Source organism: Chamaea fasciata, unplaced genomic scaffold, assembly GCF_029207755.1.
Source record: "Chamaea fasciata isolate MVZ Bird 193981 ecotype frontalis unplaced genomic scaffold, bChaFas1.0.hap1 SCAF_9, whole genome shotgun sequence".
Classification (NCBI taxonomy): Eukaryota; Metazoa; Chordata; class Aves; order Passeriformes; family Sylviidae; genus Chamaea; species Chamaea fasciata.
Window position 1 is genome coordinate 4,579,825 of NW_027094094.1, and position 14,779 is coordinate 4,594,603.

At 45.3% G+C, this 14,779-nt stretch overlaps 2 protein-coding genes across 11 annotated transcripts in view; both read left to right on the forward strand.

Moving 5' to 3' along the window:
• Window positions 1-415: 415 nt before the first annotated feature.
• Window positions 416-10,055, forward strand: NSMCE4A (NSE4 homolog A, SMC5-SMC6 complex component). Of its 2 annotated transcripts, none has more exons than XM_066190811.1 (11): window positions 416-1,020; window positions 2,180-2,260; window positions 2,805-2,935; window positions 3,929-4,074; window positions 4,466-4,565; window positions 6,564-6,654; window positions 7,128-7,222; window positions 7,999-8,047; window positions 8,689-8,780; window positions 9,316-9,408; window positions 9,924-10,055. In XM_066190811.1, the coding sequence occupies exons 1-10, from the start codon at window positions 825-827 to the stop codon at window positions 9,397-9,399; spliced, it is 1,065 nt and encodes a 354-aa protein (XP_066046908.1). In that variant the 5' UTR covers window positions 416-824; the 3' UTR covers window positions 9,400-9,408; window positions 9,924-10,055. The 2 variants fall into 2 exon arrangements, with proteins under 2 accessions (XP_066046908.1, XP_066046909.1); XM_066190812.1 differs by lacking the exon at window positions 416-1,020 and adding an exon at window positions 1,143-1,990.
• An 871-nt stretch (window positions 10,056-10,926) lies between these two features.
• ATE1 (arginyltransferase 1) overlaps window positions 10,927-14,779 on the forward strand; it is a 66,888-nt gene continuing 63,035 nt past the window's right edge. For 2 of the 9 annotated variants that reach the window (XM_066190806.1, XM_066190809.1), the window contains exons 1-5: window positions 11,195-11,356; window positions 12,544-12,607; window positions 12,936-12,998; window positions 13,382-13,485; window positions 14,240-14,512. In XM_066190806.1, the coding sequence (XP_066046903.1) occupies window positions 11,251-11,356; window positions 12,544-12,607; window positions 12,936-12,998; window positions 13,382-13,485; window positions 14,240-14,512 (610 nt within the window). In that variant the 5' untranslated portion in view covers window positions 11,195-11,250. Of the gene's footprint in view, window positions 11,033-11,192; window positions 11,357-12,543; window positions 12,608-12,935; window positions 12,999-13,381; window positions 13,486-14,239; window positions 14,513-14,779 lie in introns of those variants that run through there. The other 7 variants (XM_066190810.1, XM_066190804.1, XM_066190807.1 and 4 more) reach the window with 7 other exon arrangements.

The window sequence follows — 14,779 nt, forward strand, 5'->3', positions numbered from 1 at the left end:
CTGGGCGATGTGCTTTAGGGGTGACAGTGACAGTGCTGGCTGGACAGCTGGACCGGACGATCTCGAAGGTCGCTTCCAACCTGATGAGTCCATGATTCTAACTAGATAGTCCTTAAAGTCCCTTCCATATTAAAATCCCAACCCAAACCATTCTACGGCCCTATAATTTATTCCATTTGCCAGAGCACAGATCCCCGCTCAGAGACTAACGCGGGCGTTTTCGCGGACACATCCACGCATCGGAGGCGCTGGGACAAGGGCAGCGCGCCTTTCTCTCTCGTTTCCCCCGGCTCCCCATGGATGCCGGCTGCCTCCGCCTCCCTCCTCACGGGTCTCCGTGGCCCCAGCGCCCTCCCGAGGCGGCGGCGGAGCCCGCCAGCAGCGGAGCGGCCTCGGCGGCCCCGCCCGCGCCGGGCTCCACGCCGCGCCGGCCGCCGCTCACAGCGCCGGGCCCCGGGCAGCGACCCGCGGCCCGGCTGTGAAACGCCTTACGAGGAAGTGAATGTTAAAGGAACGCTGAGAGATCGGTCACCACCTCTGCGGCGAGTCAGGAAGGCCCAACGCTGTTTGCCCTGGAACAGACCGCGCAGCCTGCAGAACCGGGGCGGAAAACCGGCGCCAACAGGGAAGATCCCGCTCAGAGAGTGCAGCGCCTCAAGGAGCACCGCGGCTGCCCGCAGACCGCTCCACGATCCTCAGACTGAGTGCGCAGGCTCGGCTCGGTGCGTGCATCCCGGGAAACCCTCGGCACACGGGAGGCGGGCTCACCCCGGCCGCGTCCGGCGGCTCCGGGTGACAGCAGCCGCCGCGGCCGCGCACCCGCCATGTCGCAGGCCGGCGACGGCGGCGAGTCCTCCCCGGCCTCGCGGGGCCGCCGCTCGCGCCCGCCTCACGCCCCGGGGGTCACGGCGGAGGCGGCGGGCGAGAGGCTGCGGGAGCTGAACATCGGCGAGGGCGACGACAGGGAGCACAACAGGATGATCCGGAGCCAGTATCGGGAGCTCATCTCCAGCGTGCAGCGTAAGGAGGCGGCGGGGGGAGCGCCGGGGCTGCGGGCGGAGGGTCCGGGCTGGCGGCCGAGGGCGCCTCCGGGGATGGCGGCCGGCCCCGGGCGTGGGGGCGCACAGTTCCCGGCAACTCCGAGTTCCTCGGGCTGCCGATGATCTCTTTGGGTTTGCACTTAGATCGAAATTGGACTCCCAGGAAGCATGGAATCGCAAAATCGTGGATTGGTTGGAAGGGACGTTTACCCGTAGTCTCGTTCCAACCGTAGCAGGAACACTCTCCGCTGTCCCAGGCTGCTCCGAGCCCTGTCCAAACTCACCATGGACACTTCAAGGATGAGGCAGCCACAGCTTCTCTCGGCCTCACCACCCTTACAGGGAAGAATTTCTTCCTGATACCTAAACGTGATTTCCTTCAGTGTGAGCCCGTCTGTGGAAGTTCCTGTCCTGCATCCCCTGGGATAGCGAGGTTACGGGGGATTTAGCTGCACTAACACACGTGGTGCCTGCGTTGGTACAGGGGATGAGTTGGCTTTAGACCTGGAGATGAAGCCAAATCCTTTAATTTTGCTTTCGAGGTGTCTGAGCTTTAGTTTGAAACTGCAGGTATCATTATGTGCCTGGACCAGAAAGTTATTCTTGGGCCTTCCAAAAAATGCTGTGTAGTTTTTAGCATCTCTCCAGGCAGGTGTGTGAGTCCTTCTCCTATGTGCATTTGAGTGAGTTGTGCTGTTTTCCTCACAAAAATGTAGCCGCGGTTGTCTGAGTAGCACTGCCAAGTTCAGCAGCACGTGGGATTAGTTATTTTGTGAATACTTGATAAATTTGTGCAGTTGTTTTACAAAAGGCTACAGTGCTGTTTATGGGTGATCCAGGCTGTTTACAGTAAAGTGACCAAGCATACAGTTTCAGGGGCTGGTTTGTTTCTTTCATGGAAATTTCATTCATTTCCCCAAGTGGAGCCTGTTTTGCCTGTGAGGAAAGTGGTGAGTGATCTGTCCCTTATCTAGACCCCTGAGCTTTTTGTTCTATTTTCTCTCCTTGGCCCAGTTGAGGAGAGGAGTGATGCAGCTTTGGTGGGCACCTGGCCTCCAGTCAGCATCAAACAAGTGCAGTGTTTCTCTGTGCGTCTATGTATAAGTAATTCAGGATTTCCTTTGTGTCCTTTCCCACAGAAAATCGAGAAGCCATGCTGAATTCCAGAAGCAACAGGCTGACAGAAGCTTTGGAAGAAGCCAATGCACTTTTTGATGGAGGTAAAACAAGTCCTGTGGTCTTCCATTGATGTGTTTGGCCAAGAGTGAGGTGACGATGCCTTACAAACAAAAGAGGGCAAGAGTGAAGTTGAGGTACAAGTACTTAGTCAGAATTTTTATATAACTTAAAATATCTGTGTTAAGTTGAAGATTGGCTGAGTAAGTTGATGTGAGAAAATAAATATTACAGTTTGTTTGCTCTTAGAAATAACTCCTTGCTTTATTTTGATTCACTGGAGCAATGTATATCAGTAATACACATAAAAATGTCAGTGTAGAGGGATTCGTTTCACTTGGAAAGGTGGAAAACAAGTCGATAAAAAATGCAGTTGTTCAAAATCGTGTGTTACTTTTCCATGGTTTGTCATTCTTTCTTTTTTTTTTTAAATGCAAATATCATTATAAGGATTATGTAAGTGTGTTTGAGGTCATTGCAATAAAAGGATTTCCAAAACACTAAAGCTAGGGTAGTCCCTATGCTGACTCTGATAATTATATTTGTGACAATTTCATATTAATCACCATAAAATCTTTTCTGTAACAGTTTGCCGTGCACGAGAGGCTGCACTGGATGCCCAGTTTCTAGTTTTAGCATCCAATATAGGAAAGGAGAAGGCCAATGAGTTACACTCAGAGATGTCAGCATTTGACTCAACAGCATTTGCAGAAGACTTGGTAAGTTGCAGGCTCTGAATTTGCCAACGTTTCTGCTGGAGGTTTGCCCTGTTTGTTACAGGATCATAAAGGCTCAGCTTGTCAGGCAGTACACGGCAGTTCTGGTGGAATTTAATGCTCTTCCTATGAATTTCCGTGATAAACTTTCTGGTTACTGTTGTTAATTGTCTTAAACTACATATTAAGCACTTGCAGTAGGGGAAAATCTGACTTCAAATGTAGACACCCCCCTCCTTTATTGCACTGCTGCTGCTTCATCACGGTTCAGTCAGTTTGTACTCTTAAGGTCTTCTGCTCTTTTCTCAGTCACTCTTCTGTTGTTTCTCAGCTAAGTAGTTTCTTTATCCTGTCCACTGGTTTCTGTGTTTTTGGCTAGAGTTCTTGAGGCTCTGTGTCACTGACATGAAATGGGACTTTGGGACACTTGAATGCTTTCGGACTGGACAGTTTGTCTCTTTGTACTGTGACTGGGGGGAAGAGTCAGATCAGAACAGCTTTTAAGCAGGCTGTTGGCTTTTTTGCTCCTTGAAAATGCTCCCTTTATGTTATAGCAGTTCAACAAGGAATCTTGAATGTTTGCTCAAGTCTATAAAAAACATCAATTTAAATTTTTTCCTGGGTTAGTGAGGATTGGTGGATGCAGGGATAGGCCAGAGAAGTTCTATGATATTTGAGGAGCTGGGCTTCCTGTGAGTGTGTGGTGTTCAAAAACTGTGAGACATCTGAGCTCTAAAGTGCAATATAAGTAATGTTCTGCTACTTCATGCATCACTGAAAGTGTGCTGGAATCTAAGCAGTTTTGTTTAACTGTGGCTTTCATTAGTTGCTGAACACAAGGGTGAATTTGAGTTTATCGGGAAAGTCAAAGTTCTTAGGCAGTGGTATTAAATACTAATGTACCAGGCAAACACCACAATACAGTGTTTCACCATTAATTTACCTCCAAGTGAATTTTTATTGCAGCTTGTTTTCTTTTTTTTTTTTTTTTTGTAGCTGACCTTCATGGGTATAAATCGCACTGAAGAAACTGATGACTCGGAGGATGATGGTCCAGGTGGTTTTTTACCTAGAGATGCCTGGAAGAGAATGGGAGAAGAAGCTCTCAAGTACTTCAAAAGAGCACCTGTTTTTCACTACATGTAAGTTTCTTCCTGTTTTTCACTACATGTGAGTTTCTTCCTGCTTTTCAGTACATGTAAGTTTCTTCAAGGAAATAGTGTGTAGTGCAGCTCAAGGTGATTGAGCTCAAGCTCAGAGCCTTAACTGATTCTTGTCTTTGATGCCCTGGCTTGAACTGAGTTTAATCTGAACTCACAGCAGAGTGTTGACCAAGGTATGAGGCTGTCAACATACTGGAACACCTTTTGGGGCTGGTTCCTTGCAGACATCTCTAAATGTGATGAAGCTTTATCTTTAGGTATCAGTCATCACTTTGCACTTTCTTGAGGACATCCAGTGCTCAGAATAAAGATTCCTAAGCATCCAGTGTAAACCAGATTTGCATGTAAGTGTTCTTTGTGTTTTGGTTAGGCTGGGATCTTTCAAGTCTGAGCCTCCTGTACCAAAGCAACGAATTGAGAGGCAGAAGAAAGCCAGCAGAGGAAAAGCAGAACAGGCAATGCCTGCTCAGGTTTGTAAAGTGTTATATTTATTAACCATTTGTTCTAGCATAGTTATTACAAATGACAATGAATATGTAGTATTTGTGACATCCCACCCATAAGGGGAAGGGAGCATCCAAGATCCACAGATGCTTGTGCTGTGCTTATCTCCAGGAGCCAGAACAAGGATGTTTGTCCCAGAAAAGTGCTGCCCTACCTTCATATGGCTCTTTCTCCAGCTATATCCTGTTGTTTCTCAGTGTGTGATTACCAGCACTCCTTGGATGTTATTGCCAGCAATCCTTGGTTGGCTGTGTCCAGCTGGAGTTGGAGGCACACACATCAGCCCCTCTCCTTCTGATCTTCTGCTAAAGGATTCAGACTCCATTTTTAGGCTTCTTGATTTGTTTTGTGTGGACTGCAGTATTTCACTGAGTGGAAGGAAATAGGATTTACAGACCAATTTCATGTTCAGAAATAGGGTTTACAAACTGATTTTTCAGGTGATGAGCTTACTTGTTCTGTTGCCTGTTGCTTTGAAAGAAACAAAAAAGAAACTTCTTTACATTAGCGTGGTCTCCATTTTTCTTTAAAGTGTCTAACAGGGTGTGGCATTTGCACTGAAATGTGGTTAATGGCAGCAAGATAATTAGCTCACATAACCACTGGTTTTTGTGCTTTCCGTTTCCTTATTCTCTGTGTCATTCACTGGCAGAAGAGCAACAGTCTGGGAATACTGAAAGAGGCTTTCATCTGAAATTGCAGATATAATCTGTGTTGTTACAGGGAAGCTGAGGCCGTGACAATGTCAGGGTATAGGGGCAAATGGTTGATTGTTGCTTTTTAAAAGGCAGCCTACTCAATCCAGATAGTGATAGGAAAGATTTGTTATAGTTTGTACTGGGAATAAGAGGAGCTCTGGAGGGTTTGTGGGTTCTAAATTATCTTCATTAAACTCACAGATTGTAGCACGGTGTAACCTAGCTCCTCAGAGCTACTGAAAAGTAAGTGTACACCTGTGCACGGGCTCAAAACATACAAACATACAAACCTACAAACCAGGGCCTTTCAGATTGATATTGTAAGATGAGAATTAAAACTCTCTATAACTTCCTGAAGGGTGGTTGTAGACAGCTGCGGGTTGGTCTCTTTCTCCAGGCAGCAACTGACAGAACGAGAGGACACAGTGTCAGGCTGCGTCAAGGGAAATAGAAGTTGGATATTAGGAAGAAGTTTTTCACGGGAAGAGTGATTAAATACTGGAATAGTCTGCCTGGGGAGGTGGTGGAGTCACCAACCCTGGACATGTGTAAAAAAAGACTGGATGTGGTACTCGATGCCATGATCTAGTTGAGGTGTTAGGGCTGGGTTGGAATCAATGATCTTCCCATCTACACATTCTGTGGTTCTGTGAAAACCTAAAACTCTTCAAAGTTGCCTCATGTTTGCATTAAGTGTGTTTGTTACGTTTCACGCAAGGAGAAAAAATCAACTTTTATGTTACACATTCTAAAGAGGCCTCTTGGGGTCAAAGAGAGCCTTGAGCTAAGGCCATGGGCAGAAATCCCCGTTGTCAGGGTGAGAGAAATCTCACCCACAAGGCCTCATGGCAGCTCCCCATGTGGATTAGACTAGAAAGTTCTCTGTTCCCTTGTTACCATTGGTTACTTTATGCTGCAATAATTTGCATATTCCTAATCCTCTCTCCCAATTGGTTCCCTACTCTCAGACTCTGCCCTATCCTACCCTATAGAAATTACTGTGACCCCCCTGGCGCTCACCCTTTTTGGTGCGCCATCCTAAGTTGGGTTTGCTGTTTGCTGTTTTGCTCCTTAATAAAGTAATTCTTTTTCAGGTCACCAGATCATGTCTTTCATTCCTGTCGCCACCAAAGGAAATTTGGCACCCAAATTCCCGTGGTGACACCCAGCCTTCCTATCTGGGCCCAGGCTGTCGCAGGGGCCCTTTGCATATTCTGGTAATTCACCAACAGTTATTTGAGGTGAATCTCTGTTTCTTTTCCCCAGTTAAAAAAAATGGAGGAGTCTCATCAAGAAGCTACAGAAAAAGAAGTAGAGAGGATCTTGAGAATACTGCAGACTCATTTTGAGAATGATCGTAAGTATGATTAAATTAAGCATTAACTGGAGAAAATGTATATTCTGTGTCTTGTGCAGTTGGGAGTGGTAAAACTACAGAGACAAAATGAGGTGAAGGCTGCAAGTAGAAATCTTTGTTGAAGCACGTATACCAACCATGTATTTTTTATGAATGCTAATCAGCTGCTGTTTAAAGTAAATGTAAATCCTTTCTCCTGGTTAAAGCCTGCCATTTGTAGATGGCAGTCAAGTAGTCAAATATATGGATCTTTGTGGGGGAAAAGGTGGAAGAAAATAATATACTTTATAGAACATAGGGGTTTTGCAGGCAACTGGGAATTCAGCATTGTAACTAAATTGACAATCATCCCTTTAGCTTTTGAAAGGTGTACTGGCTCTCTGAAGTTTGTGTTTACATCTGTTAACTCTGTGTATACCACCTGTTTGTTTGTTTGTTTGTTTGTTTTAACAAAGCCATTTTTGCATCCCCAGCTAATACACCCATTTCCTTCTTTGATTTTGTCATTGATCCGAACTCGTTTGCACGCACTGTGGAAAACATGTTTCATGTGTCCTTCCTCATCAGGGTAAGCCATGACATCTTTTTAAAATATCACTTTAGATACTAGAATTAGAAATACTGACCTGTTGTTTCTCTGGCTTTGATACTGAAGAATTAGGATTTAAATGTGAGGAATACTAATTTATTTTCTATAAACAGTCTGTGATACTTCGGTAACTGAACGAAAAAGGAAACGGACTTGGCTGACTTTGTTTTTTTATACTGCAATCAATTTACCAACAAAACAGTAATGATATTTTTGCAGTCAATATGTTTATCAAAGAGGATTCTGGCTCACATTTTAAATGTAGAAAAGTTCTCATAGAGTACAGAAGAGTAACTGAGGCTGTAGAAAACTATGTTAGTGGAAGGTGTTATATTCTTTTGTAATCCTTGGATTTGCATTTCAAAACAATGCTTAGTTTGTCTAATAAATAAAATTAATTCTGGAAAAGATGAAAACTGCCAAGGGTATTTTGACTAATTCAGGTTTTATATTGAATAGAAATACTATTATGAAGAGTTAGCTCAAGTATATTTAGACAATAATAACGATTTTAATTGTTAATTAAGCAAAACTTTTTATAATCCAACAGTTACACACTATGCTATAGGGGCTACCTTCTTTATGCATAAGTGCTGTATTAAACTGTTTTTTTCTAATATGGTATGCCAGTGAAGATTCTTTATCAATATATGTACCTGTCCATGATTATGTAATAAGTAAAAGATTAAATTTCACTGCGTTATCCTAACTGGAAAGTTCTAAGTTATGAAACTTTAAATCTCACCATTGTTTAGGATGGTCTTGCAAGAATAAAGATGGATGAAGATGAGTTGCCAATAATAGGTAAAATTTAGCTTTAAAATACTCAAATTGGTTTTTGTAATAACGTTACATGTGACATGTTCACAAAGCTTCGGGTATATTTTTAACTGGGGATATGCAGTGAAAGTAACTGAAGGCAGGAAGAGATTTATGAGAAACTGAAAGGATTGAGTCTTTTATCAATGTATGGAAAAAGACCGTTATGCTGATTTGTACAAATTAATTCTATTACTAGAAATCAAAGGTTATTACCTTTCAAGTTACATTTTTGCTAATAAGTACGTGAACATTGTTACACTTGGCTGAAGAAGGGTATTTCTTGTCTCAGAGTTGGGAACTGCTGCAGCTTCAAAACAGTTGGAAGGGAAATGCCATTCTTCATATGAGGTTGGCTTTCGTTCCCGCAGGATATCAGTGGGGTTAGGACTTTGGTGGGATTTTGTAAGGAATTAAATATTTAGGTCTTTCTCTAAAAAGTTAGTTCCTAGATTTTTAAAGACGTGAGACTGAGGAAGTACCTCCAGCAGTACATGGTATAGGCTGCTGATAGGGACTAACTGGGTGGAACATGTCAGATTGATCTGATTTTTGTGGAGCTTTTGTGTTCCTGGTGGAAGCTGACTTTACAAGTGTAAATGCTGAAAATGCTGTGTTTTGATCAGAGCCCACAAAACCCAGCGGGGCAGGGGAGGAGGACAGCAGAACTGGGGCACGGAACCAGGTCATCATCAGGCTGGACCAGAGAGAATGGAAGGTACCACGGACAGCACTTGATACTTTGGAGCAACTTTTTTTTTATTTATGAAGCCTCTGAGAGCTGTGTGTTACCTGCTCTGGGGAGGGCAGGTGTTCTCTGTACAGTAACCTGCATTTGACATTATGGATGCCAGAACAATCACAGATATGAGGGATGTTTGTAGCTGCAAGAAATCGGAGAATTGGGGTAGTGATTCCATCTTTGATTCCTGAAGTGCTTTCAAGCTGTGCACTGACTTGTCTTTACTGTTTTACACAAGGATTGGCTAAATATGGAATTTGTTTCTTCCTTTCTCTACAAGACTTGTCTCTGGAGAAGTTCTCCATGCAATTTCCTCACTGTAATAAATCTTAGACAAAAAGCAGTTTTGAGCACACATGCAGCTCTTTTGTCCCTCACTCAGAATGTGCAGGAGAAATGTAGTAATTTGAAATAATGCTTTAGTAGCAGAAACTTGCTTGCTTGCTTGGTGGTAATTAAATTGAAATAGTTCATTTCTGCTGACTGACACCTCTCTGTCATCTCTAACCAGGACATCATAGAAACATTTGAGATCACAGAAGCCATGATTCCCCCTCTTTCTCAGAGCACTGAAGAGGAAACAGAGACAGACTAAACTATTCAAGTAAGTTCTTTCAGCAAATCCAACTCAGTAAATTCCTTATGCACCTGGAATAACTGCAGGGAAACTATGGGTGACTTCCAAATGCCGAAAAACTGTAAGCAGGGTGACACTAACATCTGGAATTGCTGTGTTCTTGTCCTCTTCATGAAACAATATGTAATCTAGCCTTGTATGCAATGATTAACTAGGTAAAAAACCCTTTGAGTTTGATGATCAATTAAGCGATGAGTTATTTTTTGCAACTTTCTACTCAGAATGCAGTGTTGGAAAGAATCACAGCTTAGTTTTTCTGTTTGGTTTCTTAACTACCTGACAGCTGATGTTGTTACTAAAGTAATCTGAAGAAGGACTTAGAGGGAACCAGGCTGTTTTCCCTTCTGCTTCTGTAAAATTCTTCCAGTGATAGGACTGAAGTCCTCACTGTCACAGTTCTTTGGTCAGTTCCAGATCTTCATGCATATTGTCTTACAGTCTTCTCTTTGTTTTTTTGTTTTTGTTTTTTTCTTTCTCCTTAGGTGCCTTAAAGAAAATACCTCAAAACATTTGTTTCAACAGTTGTTTTATACGTCTGTATTATTAAATGTTATATGTTGTATATGTTTATATGTATATGTTGTTTAAAAAAATTAAATTTATTTTTTCTGGAACATCTCAATGCTTTATATGAGCTGCTTTGTTTAGAACCATGGAATGGGTTTGGTCAGAAGGGACCTTAAATATCATCCAGCGCCACCCCCTGCCATGGGCAGGGACACCTTCCACCGTCCCAGGCTGCTCCAAGCCCTGTCCAGCCTGGCCTTGGACACTGCCAGGGATCCAGGGGCAGCCACAGCTTCTCTGGGCACCCTGAGAAAGTTTAGACTTGTGACAAAGTTATTTGTATGTTATGGCTCAGTTTGCTGTTCACAGAAAGTTTAGTGGCACTCGCGAACTTAGTCAAAAGTAAACATTGTGTTCTTTCCTCCCTTGTCTCACCTGGGCAGCAGCAAGTGGAGTTCCCATGGTTAAACAATTCTGCTGGGATAATCTTGCTATCCTACGTGATTTTGGGTGCTGCAGGAGAATTGATACTGTTTGAATTGGTACAGGAGAATTGACCGCTGCTGTTCTTCCTGTTCCTGGAAATAAATGTTTGAGTTTGGATATTCTGTCTCAATTACAGATAGCAGTTCCCCCTTCCATTATTCCAAACTCCTGCTGTTTTTGTTGGGTAACCTGGGCATTGGGCCGGCCAGCCCTGTGGGGCCACAACATTATTTTATTGAGTCCACGAAGTCTTGTTCCATTTTCAGAAAGGGCTCTGTGGAAGAGCTCAGGATTTCTTCCATCCTTTTATCCTGCCGTAGCAGCTGAGGGAGGCACGCAGGGATCCGTGCCCCCTGGCAGAGCCGTGTGTGGCCGAGGAGCTGCCGGGCCGTGAGGGTGTGCGGGGCCGCGGTGCGAGGAGCGGCAGCGATCTTCCATCGCCGACCCGCCCGCGGGGGAGGCTGGGCCGGGCGCGGCGGCGGGCGGGGGCGCCGCGGGGCCGCCGGCGCCATGCCCGCCGCCGTCGTGGAGTACAAGGGATGGAAAGAAGGCTACGGCTGCGGCTACTGCGGCGCGGCGCGGGGCAAGGTGTCTGCGGGTGAGCGGGGCCGGGGCTGGGCTGCGCTGGCCGGGCCGCGGGGCTCCCCGGGCGGAGCCGGAGCTGCGGCCCCGCCGCGCCGCCCGCGCGGAACATGGCGGCCCCGCCGCTTCCTGCGCGCGCCGCCCGCGCGCCGCCCGCAGCAAAGATGGCGGCGGGCGCCGCTTCCGGGCGGCCCGGGGCGCTGACCTGAGGCGGGCGGGCGGGCGAGCGCGGGGATGGCGGCGGGCGGCGGCTCCTCCCCGAGCATCGTCGAGTTCTTCGGCGGGGAGGATGGCTACCGCTGCGGCTACTGCAAGAGTGACACCGGCAACCTCTCGCACGGTGCGGGCGGGGCGGGCCGCCCGGGGCTGGCCGAGAAGCGGCGGCCGCGGGCGCGGGGCCGGGGAGGGCGGCGGGCGGCGGGGACGGGCAGCAGCCCCCGCCCGCCCAGCCGGGAGCTCGGAGCGGCTCCTGCGGCCCGGGGCTCCCGAATGAGCGTGACAGAACTGAGCGGCTGTTTTGTGGGGTTTTCCTTGTGTGTTTCTGGGGAGGTGGGAGGTGCAGAGGGGAGCTTAGCGCTGGTGTGGCCAGGGAAATACGGTTGATTGCATCCCAGGATTTGTGTTGGGCTTAGGGTTTTTAGATTTTATGTGGTTCGTGAAATCAGTGAATACGATATTTAAGAACATGCCAAATCCGTGAAAGGCATCTATGCATAAGTGGCCATTAGTTACTCAGATTTGCAGTAACCACAAAATCCCAGAATGGTTTGGGTCGAGAGGGACCTTAAATATCATCCAGTGCCACCCCTGCCGTGGGCAGGGAAACCTTCCTCCAAGCCGAACCCGGCCTTGGACACTGCCGGGATCCAGGGGCAGCCACAGCTTCTCTGGGAAATCCATTCTAGTTCCTCACCACCCTCACGGGGAAGAATTCCTTCCTAATATCCCATCCAGCCCTGCCCTCTGGCAGTGGGAAGCCATTCCCTGTGTCCTGTCCCTCCATCCCTTGTCCCCAGTTGTAGCCCTGGATCGTGCCTGACACGTCTTGGTTTCTGAAATTCCTTTCCCAGGGAATTTTCTGCAAACAAGAGGCGTATTTTGGTAATGGCAAGGATGCTTACATTCTTTCTCCAGGAGGCACTTCTCTTGATGTCCCTCTGGTTTGACCGGTGTGATTGAAGAGTTTTGCCTTCTTGTCACCTGTCGAATTGGTCTGTGTGAAAAAGTATAAAACGGGAAACCCTTCCCGAGAATAAAGGAGTCACCTTTTCAGTCTTCTGAAGTCGGAGCCTTTGTGTCGTTGCGGTGTACAGTTGCGACACCCAGTCCTTCCCCAGCTCTCCTGGAGCCCCCTTTAAGGCCCTGGCAGGGGCTCTGAGCTCTCCCTGGAGCCTTCTCCAGGCTCAACACCCCCAGCTCTCCCAGCCTGTCTCGGAGCAGAGGGGCTGCAGCCAGTCCTGCGGAGCTTGTTGTATTTTAAAGGCAAACCATGGTCAATCAAGTGTGTTGCTGTGTTGTTTATTGCAGGTATGTGGGCACATTCGATGACAGTTCAAGATTACCAGGATCTCATAGACAGAGGATGGCGAAGGTACGTTGGAAAAGAAAACACAAAGCCACGTTGTCAGTTGAGATAGAAGTTAGAATCCAGATTTAAAATTTAGATCTGTAGAAACACTTACAAATCCATGAGTAATTTTTTCCATTGCTCTGTGACCTTTTGTAACGTGACGCTGCCAAACAGGAAAATATTTGGTGATTTTAGAAGGATAATATGGTCAGCAGAGAACTGAAGAACTTGCTCTTAGAATTTTCATCATGAATTGTTTTGATGTGATTTTAATAAAAAAAGCTTCTTCATTTCTTTTGTAGTATAAACAACAACAAAAAAATCAATGCATATTTATTACTCTTTTCAGAAGTGGAAAATACGTCTACAAACCTATCATGAATCAAACATGTTGTCCTCAATACACAATAAGGTAAGAAACTCAAAATACACTTTTGTAAGGGATTTGACCATTTCAAATATGTTCCACCATCTGTGTTTACTGCTTGAAATACATCATACTTGAGAAGTTTATCTACTTTTAATGGTATTTTGAACAGTAAATATGTATGCTCTTGGGTTTGTGCATAGGGACATCAGCAGCTCTGGGATATTTTCCTGTAAGGAACCTTGTGTGTAACCCACAAACACTGCTTCAGCAGGAAGCTTACACTTGTATTGCAGTAATTCTAGACATATACATAAAAAACGTGCCATAAGGACTGATGTAATTTTTATAAGTGGTTCCTTAACCTTTTCTTCTTGAACCAATATTTCACAAAAGAAATGTTCTTTTTTTTTTCCTCCTTTTTTTAGGTGCCAGGCTTTGCATTTTCAGGCTTCCAAGTCCCACAAGAAGGTTCTGAAGAAAATGTTGAAATTTATTTCCAAAGGAGATGTTTCGAAAGTAGCGAGTGAAGGTAAGAAACTCAGAGTGTTTGGAAAGCAGTATTGATGTGGTAGAAGGATTTAAATACCTGCTTGAGTGGTCAAATGGGCTTTGAATTCCGTGTGTAGACCCCTGACTGGGCTGTGTCTTGATCATTTCAGTAGCCCAGAAGCCAAATTGTTCAGATATGTGGGTTATTGAAGAAAATATTTCCTTTTTCTGTAGACCAGTTTATTTTCCTGGGCGTGTCCTCACTTTCTAGCTGGGTGCTGTAGAGAACTGGATGCTGTTTTTACTTTTATCATGAAACTGATAATCTGGAGAATAACTGGAGCAGCTGGTGGCAGAGAAAATGAAGAGCAACCAAAGAGAGTTTTTCCAGGTGATTGAACAGTCACCCTCCATCTATCCAGCACCAAACCCAGCAATTTAGCAATTTTTCATGGTGGTGAAACTTGTATTGATTCTGAATCATAATTTGCCTCTTTTGTGTGTGTGGTGTGCTAGGTTTGTTTGTTGTTACTTGCTCGAAGCTATAACGTGAAACAGTTGACTGTCCAGTTTTAGTGGAGAAAATAAAACTGTTCTCATAAATGAGTTGATGTTTGTAATTTGGGGTCATAAAGGAAACTTTGTTTTCAGACTGTTGCAATAGTCACTTTATCTGTGGGAAAACACTTGTAAAATTGGAAACCAGTTAATTTAGTGTTGATTTTAATTGTGGAAAGTGTGAGCTGTGGTGGTGTAGAGAGAAATTCACTCATGCAGGTTTTAATTACTGACAGAAGAGCCGATGGATTCCCACATAGAGGATGTGGCCACGTGTGATTTTCTATACAAAAGCGAGTCTCAGGTCAGTCAGTCTGAACTGACTCCCTTGGCTGTGGATCACACTGAGAGGGTGGAGAATGAAGATAAGGACTCAGGAGAAACAAAAGAAGAGGGGGATGTGCAGAAGGTGGAATCGGATTCTGCTCAGATCTGTGCAGACAAAGACACACCAATCCCTGCAGAACCATCGCATTCAGCTAAAGCTGTTCGTGCACCACCTAAGCCAGGTAATTTCTGGTAGTAATTGGAATATGCTGTCACCATTTCACATCTTCTTGAAATCCCTTCTTTTCATCTTGCTTAGTAAATTAACAATTGTTTTATTTTATTCCCTGTCTTCCTCCCAGTTTATGGAATTACGGCGTAAAAATTGAGAGGTGCTGGGTGTTACTTGTAATGTTGTGATTTATATTTTGTTCTGTTAAAAAGTTATATTTGTCTTTTTGTCCTCACCTTAAGCTGTGGCTGCCCCATCCCTGAAGTGTGCAAGGCTG

What these genes read in the sequence shown, in the direction of transcription:
- NSMCE4A (XM_066190811.1), top strand. Translation starts at nt 825, where the DNA reads ATGTCGCAGGCCGGCGACGGCGGCGAGTCCTCCCCGGCCTCGCGGGGC. An exon ending in GCACCTGTTTTTCACTACAT is followed by an intron (nt 4,075 to 4,465) that starts GTAAGTTTCTTC and finishes TGTTTTGGTTAG; the next exon opens with GCTGGGATCTTTCAAGTCTG. An exon ending in ATGTGTCCTTCCTCATCAGG is followed by an intron (nt 7,223 to 7,998) that starts GTAAGCCATGAC and finishes ACCATTGTTTAG; the next exon opens with GATGGTCTTGCAAGAATAAA.